General features: G+C 39.9%; 1 protein-coding gene across 11 annotated transcripts; it reads right to left on the bottom strand.

The window, feature by feature from the left end:
* Positions 1-311: 311 nt before the first annotated feature.
* On the bottom strand, positions 312-5,875 carry LOC146375457 (uncharacterized). 11 transcript variants are annotated; one of them, XM_084949326.1, is made up of 8 exons: positions 5,230-5,862; positions 4,857-4,936; positions 2,836-3,017; positions 2,245-2,737; positions 1,625-1,755; positions 1,334-1,372; positions 1,037-1,158; positions 312-894 (listed from the first exon to the last, which is right to left on the bottom strand). In XM_084949326.1, the coding sequence occupies exons 1-3, from the start codon at positions 5,315-5,317 to the stop codon at positions 2,853-2,855; spliced, it is 333 nt and encodes a 110-aa protein (XP_084805452.1). In that variant the 5' UTR covers positions 5,318-5,862; the 3' UTR covers positions 312-894; positions 1,037-1,158; positions 1,334-1,372; positions 1,625-1,755; positions 2,245-2,737; positions 2,836-2,852. The 11 variants fall into 11 exon arrangements, 10 of the variants coding, with proteins under 10 accessions (XP_084805452.1, XP_084805448.1, XP_084805451.1 ...); XM_084949322.1 differs by having other exon boundaries at positions 1,264-1,755; XM_084949325.1 differs by having other exon boundaries at positions 1,334-1,755.
* Between the last annotated feature and the right edge of the window lie 3,154 nt (positions 5,876-9,029).

Genomic DNA, 9,029 nt, shown 5'->3' with positions numbered 1-9,029 from the left:
CTAGCATAATTAAAAAACTTTGACTTTGTAAGTACATATTATTAGTCCTAATGCCAATATGATTCTTCATAACTCCTGCTTTGAAATACTGAACTTTAAAATTTACCTGATGAAAGATCATTTACAGTGGCACTCTGTCAGGATCATTCTGACTGTAAGATCACTGTATTAATCTGAATCCTTCTGAAATGTGCTGTGAATGAATGCTGATGCAACTCACTGTGGGAAAGCTGTTAATAAAATGAATCTGTGACACATGCAACACATTCACAGAGGAAGAGGACACAAAGGGAGGACACGCAGAGGCTGTGTTGAAGTCACAAATCCAAATCTTTATTAAAAAACAGGCGGCAGTAACAAACAGGAAGACAAGCAGTCCATCAAACAGTCTACAGGGTCAAACATACAGAGAATTCAAACAGCAGTAAAAAATAACTGGACACTGAAAAGCTTAAAGCAATGTGTGACGCAATAAAAGGAAGCAGCGCAGTATATTCACTGAATTATCATCAATTATTTCTAAGGATTATTTTCTTAAATGCAGTTAGAGTGTGGCTGGTAAAGATGGAAACATACAGAATGTAAACTGTGTGAGTTTGGTGAACTTTGTTAGTAACAAATGAGGTAAAAAACAACAACCCCAAAACAGACAAAACACAGAAAGAGGCTCTCAGTATTCATTAATAATTAGAAAGAAAAATTCTGGTCGTGGATTTTTACAGTCTTAGTTCCGCTCGCTGTCATCATTATAATCATCATGATCAATGGCGAGGTCCTGAGGTGGGCGGGGCTGTCTCTGGTGATGTCACCATGAAGGAACAGCATCTGGCACGTGTTGGTGAAACATCTCAGTACACTGGTGTAGTTTCCTCTCCAGCTGTTTGACATGTGACACTTGAACATTAAGGGGAAGAAGAAGAAACAGTGTTAGGTCAGGTGACCACATGGTTTCTAAAGTAACTGACAGGAAGTAACCAGGCCGTTAGAAATGGATGGCATGTGTTTAGAGTTACTGGAGTTGGGTAACTCTACTTACCAAAAGCAGAAGCACACAGATGAAGGATCAGATGCTGAATGTTGCAGGAACATGCTCATGTGTGGTGGTCATTCAGTGCTGCTCCGGCAGGTTAGACAGTCCAAGACTGATATGCTGCCCATCTGAGAGTTTGAAAACACACATGCAAAGATTTATTTTGTATTACAGTCAAAGTTGGATGTTCATTTTTGTCCTTTAAAAATGTTTGTGTATTTGAAAGCACTAACATTTAAGGATGACTTGGATTGTCTCCTTTAAAGGGGAGACAAGTGTATCCACTGATCTACGTCACTTTACCTGGATGATGACTCCTCTCCCCCTCACTCAGAAACACTCCTAATATAACCAAGCAAATAAATAATATTGAAGATTTACTTACATCATTACAAAAACAGCAAAAACATCTCCCTTTGATTCTATTTCTCCATTCCTGCTGAACATCAGGCAACAAATATCTCAATAAATCACAGTAAAATGTAAAGCACATGTTTTCTCTGCTTTGTCTAACCTCTGCAGAGCCTCTGTCAAGAAAAACATAACTGTAAGCATAAAACAAATATACATTTCATAACACGTCACTGGACAAACCTTGGTCAGTTGATTTCCTCTGTGCAGTGCAGACGAACATCAGTCAGCAAGTGACTCTGCTGGTTCTTCTGAGGAAACACCACCGTCTCTCCACACCGTCACCATCTGTGAGCACAAACTGCCGCTCTGCTCTGCCAGCATGTAGGAAATCACATATCACACACAGGGGTGAAGAAACATCAGAGCTCAACTTTGGATACTTTAGATCTTAACAGATCAAAGTAGCTCTTAGTTTCAGCAATCAGTGAGCAGACAAACAATGATACCATACTGATTCTGTATGAATACAATATGGTATTTTCAATACAGGTGTCAAATTAATTTATTAAAACTAATACAGATATATGTATATTTTTTTTTGATAAATTAGTTTGCTAAATTATAAGAATATATATTTTTATTTTTTTTTCATTTAACAATTGCAACTGAAAGAAATTAAATATTGAACAAAAATATATTGTCACATTCTGAGCATGCTCAGCATGCTGACAGACTTGAAGTTGCTACAGATTTTAAGAAGTGATAATTATAGGGAAGAAACTTCTCTTTTTCATCCGTTTAATCAAACATTTGATGCCTCAGCTGTCTCAGTCCTATAGCGTTCTGCAACTACAACTAACCTGAAGCTTGGATTTGGCTGCAGGTGCCCCTGTACATCCTTCTCAGCAGCACACATGTGGGTACCATTTAATCACACTTCTTCCTGAGCTTTGCTTCATCACAAGACCAAAGGTGGCATCCCGTGTCACAGTCTTATCATCATCCAGAAGAAACATTTGAAGAAACATCATGGAGAAGAAACATTTACGCGCCTCCTGGTTTTGTTTTCTGATCCTGCGAAAAGACTGAGGACAACAAAGCCCAGAGAACACGAGATACACAACATCCAACATTCAGACTCAACAGCCTCCATAAATGAAGAGCACCAGGTTGGTTCAGTTATAGTAGATATAAGCATACTTCACATTACTGGGTATGAATAATAATGAGGAGGCAAACTTTGAAGATGCAGAGCATGATGTCCCATCATCAGACTGTAAACAAACATCCACCAGGCTTCTTTGTTGGCAAAATTGATGATTCTCCTATCAGGGATCAGTAGCGTGTATTAACCTGTGGTATAAGCAGCAGTCACTGAAATATTACTCTTTCAGATAAGAAATCTAGGACATAAAAGCCAGGGTGGGAGGGATCTCTGCAAACTGACTTACCTCTGCAAGTGTGAAGCTCAACAAAAATCTGACTCTCCAGTCACAGACAAACAAAAAGCTCCAGCTGGGAGATAGAAAACGCTGTCTGGGTCTTGCTGGATGTTGCTGGTCAGAGTCCACACATTAGCACAGTGCTTCTTGGTCCCACTGACCCATGCGGACAGCGACTGTGGAGAACTGTTCTGGAAAACAGAGAAGAGAATTAAAATAACAAAAAGCCAAACAGGATTTCCACAAAGACTCTCTTGGAATCAGCAATCAAAAAAACCACTGGTTCATATTTCAATTAAATATGAACAGGTTCCTCAAATGTAAGCAGTTCAGATCTGATTTAATTTAATTTCCTTCACACAGCACATTCGTCCAGGCTGACAGGTAAACATAGAATTAATCTCAGGTAACATGACTCAGAGTAGAGATTCAGTAAGAAAGATTGCAGGCTCAAATATTATTACCACACAATCCAAGGACACACCAACAGCTCAGATTTGTAGAACTATTTAAACAAATGTCTTCTGAATATTCAATTCAGGTTCACAGTGGGAGGGTGGGAGGTGTCGTGGAATTTTTTAAATAAAGTCTGCAACACAGAAAGAGCTGTGATCAAGCTATTTATTACTGCGCCAACACACATCAAACATCACAGTTCAGTCATGTCAGCGCTGCCGCAGAAGTGGTGCTCCTACTCCTTTATGCATTCCAAGGAAGAGGGAGGAAGTTACAAACTGATCCTACCACACTTCACGTGCCTCGCTATGAAACCTAACCGATCAATGGTTAAGCTGTTTTGTGCCCTTGGCCTTATCAGCACCTGTAAAGGGAGTTGTTTTCTCAAACTGCTGACGCTGAAGTAAGTTCATCTAGTTTTAGAAACTTTCACTGAACAGTCTATAACAGTGTCACAACTAAGCATATGCATAAGCACTTAAATACTTTAAATGAGAATAACAGAAAATTTCTATTAAAAAGGCTAGAGCCTGTCCCAGTAGTCATAGGTAGAGCACACCTGGACAGGTCACCAGTCTGTCAGAGGACTAACACAGAGACAGACATCAGAGTAACAAATCTATTTAAAATTAATGTAAGTTTGCTGCAGCTGTATGTATGAACATGTGTTTCTGTGCTCACAGTCCACCTCTCAGGAACCTGCAGTTCACTTTTAGTCTACTTTAAACAGACCTCACAAAAGGCTGATGTGGCTGGATCAGTAGTCTGATTTAAGTACGATAGCTTTGGCCAGGGATTAATCTGGTGCATCGCTTCACTGCAGTCTTACGTATTTTCCCCACACCTGAATAAAAAATACTGATATATACAAATAACAGCTTCAGCTGATGCAGCCTGACTCAATCCTAGATGTTCAGCACACAGAGACACAGAGGTACCGTTTAAACTTTAGTGTTAACCTGAGTCACTGATCATTTGCAGTATTACAGAGTCTGGCAGTCTTTGCATGATGTCCACGTCACTGTAAGTTTCTAGCTGACTCTCAGGTGTGACAGGTGTGCCAGCAGGAAAGAGTAATAATAACCTGCATCCTGAGGTTTGTCATGCAGGATTAAAGGAGCCAGGCTTTGTTCACACAGCTAGGATTGTATTTTACACTGACCCTGGGTCAGTATAAGTATCATACAGTTTAAACGAAGCACTGAAACTTGCACATATTTATTACAGATGCACTGAAGCTAATCGAGATATTTGCTGTCAGTCTGTGGCTGCGATTAAACACTTTACTGGAAACTTTATTAACTAGTACCTTCATCAGTCATGACAGAAGCTAATATTTCTGCGCTAACATCGTTTAACCAGTAACAGCTTTCCTCCAATATAAGCTAACGTTTACACCGTAACTTTAAGCTAGCACCACAAAGACGGTAAAACACGTAATAATATCTACAAATGCATCTTAAAGCTGTTATATTAGCACTCGGTGTATTACTAAGATAACCACATTAACATTACTGACACTCGCTGACTTTTAATAGTCATTCTATAAATGCTGTCCGTTTAAATGGTCTTACCTGTACACACTGCATATCCACCGGATTCCAGCCAGAGTGGATTCTGGAGTCTTCCCACGCTCCTGTTAGTGATCCTCCATCTGGATGGATGAGAACAACCTTCTGAACAATCTAGCAGGAGATGGCCCATATCTATGGGACTGATTTGTGCTAATAACGCCCATTGTATGGACTGATAACAGCCGAAGCGGGTGAATAAAGTCACCCAGTAGCTAGCTGTGCCATTACCCAGCATACATCACTCCCTCCATAAATGCAATAAACGATAGAAAAGTATCGTTCTACCTGTTTTTCAGGTAGTTGTTTACATTATATAATTTATTGTGTTCTGTATACGTCACTACAATGTGATTTGGAAAATGTCTAAATATACCGACAACAGGCACTTCCGCAGCAATCTCTTCAATCGGAGGAGCCTTCACGTCAATTCCCGACGCGAGGGGGGTACCCTGCGCGTCCATAAGCGAAGCAGAGGGAGCCTGACCATGCGTCACACGTTTGACGAGTTGGGAGTGAGAACGTGTTGGACGATGACGTACACCTAAAAGAGCTCAAAATCAGAAAACGTTGCTCTAAAACATGTTGACATGGTAAATGAAAATGAACAATAATCAAAATTGATCATGCAAACTGAAAGACTACTTACTATGTTTCTCTTGTTACTTCATTAGCCTCAGTGTTCTCAGATCATTCTTTACATAAAAGCACCCAGTTGTCTTGCAAAGAATGTGTAGGATTAGTGAAATCACACACATTCAAAGATACTGGTAGTTATTGTTTCAAATGCCTATTTCATGACAACCAGGCTAAATTCATCGAAAGAGATGATGAAAGAGATTATCTGGATGCTGAAATGATTGTTAAAATACATTAGGCCAATAATAGTAGACCTGTGCTACATTTGTCCAGCTAGGCAACACATATTTCTGCATAAGAGATACATGAGACACCCTTTAAATAAGCAAATTTCATGTTTAAAACATGGAAATGCAGCCAAAATGGACCATACAATGGCCTCAGTGAACACATCAGCACATAAGTAGAGATGAGGAAACTCAATCACATTAGATATTAATATTACTATGAGTAAATTATATATATTATATATTCTGTTACATGGTTTAAAGAATACAATGTGATAATCAGACATGAGAACGTTGTTTCCAGTTATACAAATTTATTTTATTTCACTATTAAAGAAACCAATTATGTGAATAAAAGCTCACCACAAGAACATCTCCCAACCCAGTCTTACAAAGTTGCAGTTACAATAAAAACTGGGTATGGAACATGAACTGTTGGTGAGCTAAAAAACAATCCTGGTGCTGATGCTTGTCATTGAACGTTTTGGACAGAGCTCTTGATTGAAATGCCTACCGTTGTGTGTAGGCATTTCAGTCCAGATGTTATGGAGTTCAGTTCAGCTAAGATGTATTTCTAAAGCACCGGATCGCAAAAATAGCCGCTTCTCGGCTGTTTATATTGTAAGGTAAAGACCATACAATATAAGAGAGAAAACCCCCCAACAATCAGATGATCCCCTGTGAGCAAACCCTTGATGACAGTGTCTGTGAAGGTTATCAGTCATCAAGGCCATAGTAGTCTAAGGAGCTTGGAAAGAAAAGCGCCTGGATTTCTTTAAGTTAAAGAAGTCCAGGCGCTTTTCTCCAAGCTCCTTAGACTTGGTGACGGTGGGAAAGAAAAACTCCCTTTTAACAGGAAGAAACTTTCGGCAGAACCAGGCTCAGTGAGGGGCGGCCATCTGCCTCGACCGGTTGGGGGGGGCACAGCTGTTATAACCCCTGACGCAGCATAGCTTCTAATTCTGAAAGATAGGTAAATACCTTAAACCTGCACTCTATGCAGGACACCAAGTGATGACACGACTTGCAGTACTATAGGAGTCTATGCAGAAACAGTTTTCTCTCTTGAATCTCTGTAATTTTTTTGCTACTGAGTGTCTGGGTGCAGTCACTCATTTTGGGCCAATTAAATCAAATGAATTGAACCTGCGTTAACCAGGTTTAATAGGGAGGGCCAAAGTCGTAGTTGTGCTAAATTTCCTCGAATTCTCCTCGGAGATTTTCGAGTAGCTTCCTTTGTTCTTGAAAGTTCTTTTCCATTTGTCTCATCGCTTCCCGTCCATTCCACATCTTTTTGGTAAGGTCACTAACCTTATTTTCTAAGGCCTTATTTTGTTGTTTGAGTATGTCAACTTGGACATCGTAGTTGTTTATCAGATTGTTATGTTCTTCCTGTGAAACTTTGGGAGTCTGAGCTTGGGTTTGCAACGCCATGTCTTCTGTTTTCAAGGCTTCCTGTACATCACACAGATTTTTCTTGACCTCTTCAAGCTCTCTTTTCAGTGCCTCAAATTCATGGCACAACAACTCCTTTTCTCTGTTGGTCACGTTAAAATCATGTTCGGAGTCTTTCTCAGTGGCTTTGAAGATCCGTGATTCTCCTTTCACACCCTCATCGTGTGGTTTCAGTTCTTTTTGAGAATCACCACTCCTTTTGGAAAGCTCCTGGAGGTCCTGTTCAAGAAGTTCGTTATGCCTCGATATGTCAATTTCACGTGCAACGCATTGGAGTTCCAGGGTCTGTCTGAGCTGTTCACTGTCCGTTGTTTTGTTTTCCTCATTCATGATCCTTTTTCTTTCTTCACTCTCTTGTAACTCTTTAAAGGCTGTGTTTGCCTGATGGAGTTTATTTTTAACAGCCTGTATTTCCTGTTGCATGTCATCTTTTTCCTTTTCAAAGTCCCTTTTCAGCTCACACATGCGTTTTATCGTCACATCATTTTCCTTTCTTAAAGACTGGTTGTCCTTTTCCATGTCTCCCACTTTTATAACCAAGCCTGTCTTGCTGCTTTGCAACTCTCTGATTTCTGCCTCCATTTCCTGCATCACCTCTTTCTGTTGCTGGATCTCTTTGGTTTTGGAGCTGTTTAAATCCTTTAGAATTTGGTTCCAATATTCCAGGTCTTGAATTTTGAAGTGAATTTTTTCATTCTCTAGTTGCAGGTCTCTTTTCCTCTTGTTTTTAGAGAACCCACTTCGTTTGAAGAGAACTTCAATGTTTTTTTGGAGAATTTTGTTCTCATTTATGAGCTCTCTTTTTTGCTCCTTAAGGTCGGCGTTCTCGACTTTAAGGTCACGTATGGTAGAGCTTTGTTCTTTGAGAGTTTTATTCTCATTTTTCAGCTCTTTGATTTGCTGGTTAAGTTTTTCGTTCTCGGCTCTCAGGTTGCACACAACAGGATTTGACAGACTCATATTTCAAATTGAAGTTGATGTTAAATCTCTGTACTAACTAAAAGATTTTTTAAAAATACGGTCAACTGTGTCAGAAACTGAAGTTTCGAGTAGTTTAACTGCCTAGTGAATTCTTCCACTATCTTTGAAAGACTGACAAGAATGAGAACCTTTCCCCTCTTTAAGGGTTTTAGTGTGCTGATGTCATAAAGAAGATCAGAGATCAAAGGGATTCTGGTGGAATGTCACTGTGTCTGGTCTGGGCAGTTCTGAATTGAATAATAACAAAATGCAGATTGATGGTAATTGTAACTGATAATGGTTACATGAATTATAAACACCCAATAAATATTATTTAGAAATCCAAACTGTGGTGGAGGTGTGGTCCCTGGCTCAGCCGCAGGGGAGGAGTGATGCAGTGAGCTCAAGGGGGCGGTGCCAGGGAGGCTGCAGGGACAGGTGGTGATGATCTTCCTAACGAGGTTTTCCTTTTTATATAGTCAAGCCGGAGACCAGAGTGAGCAGGAGCATGTGCAGAAGACCAACCGGAGAGTTGGTGAACAGGTTGGCAAACCATGAAAGCCATATGTGTGGTGCTTAAACAAACACTCGTCCAGAGTGATCAACATAACAGTGTGTCGGGTTGACTTTTATACAAACAAACCAAAAAGAACAAAAACATGTCATTGTGAAGCTTTGGCAAATACTAGATTGGTCAACTGATGTGCCGTAAGCATCTGTCAGGCTCTCTGACAGTTAGTTAGTGTTGCCTACAGTTAAAATATGTAATTGTGGTGAAGAGTTAGTATGATTTTACATAAATGGAATCCACATTTAGGAGCCCTTCAGTAAATCCAGGCCAAGCTAAGAAGATGAGCAATGGGAGAAAGACCAAGGACAGAACACATGGAGATGA

Source organism: Perissodus microlepis, chromosome 13 (genome assembly GCF_051167445.1).
Source record: "Perissodus microlepis isolate ML-2025 ecotype Zambia chromosome 13, ASM5116744v1, whole genome shotgun sequence".
NCBI lineage: Eukaryota > Metazoa > Chordata > Actinopteri > Cichliformes > Cichlidae > Perissodus > Perissodus microlepis.
The sequence above is the reverse complement of the archived record's forward strand: the minus strand, read 5'-3'. Positions and strand labels throughout refer to the sequence as shown.

Excerpts from the sequence above, each read along its gene's own strand:
- LOC146375457 (XM_084949320.1), bottom strand. The coding sequence starts at position 5,317 with ATGGACGCGCAGGGTACCCCCCTCGCGTCGGGAATTGACGTGAAGGCT. Across the intron at positions 4,937-5,229 it reads TGCGGAAGTGCCTGTTGTCG|ATGGAGGATCACTAACAGGA; the intron begins GTATATTTAGAC and ends TCATCCATCCAG. Across the intron at positions 3,018-4,856 it reads TGGATATGCAGTGTGTACAG|AACAGTTCTCCACAGTCGCT; the intron begins GTAAGACCATTT and ends TCTGTTTTCCAG.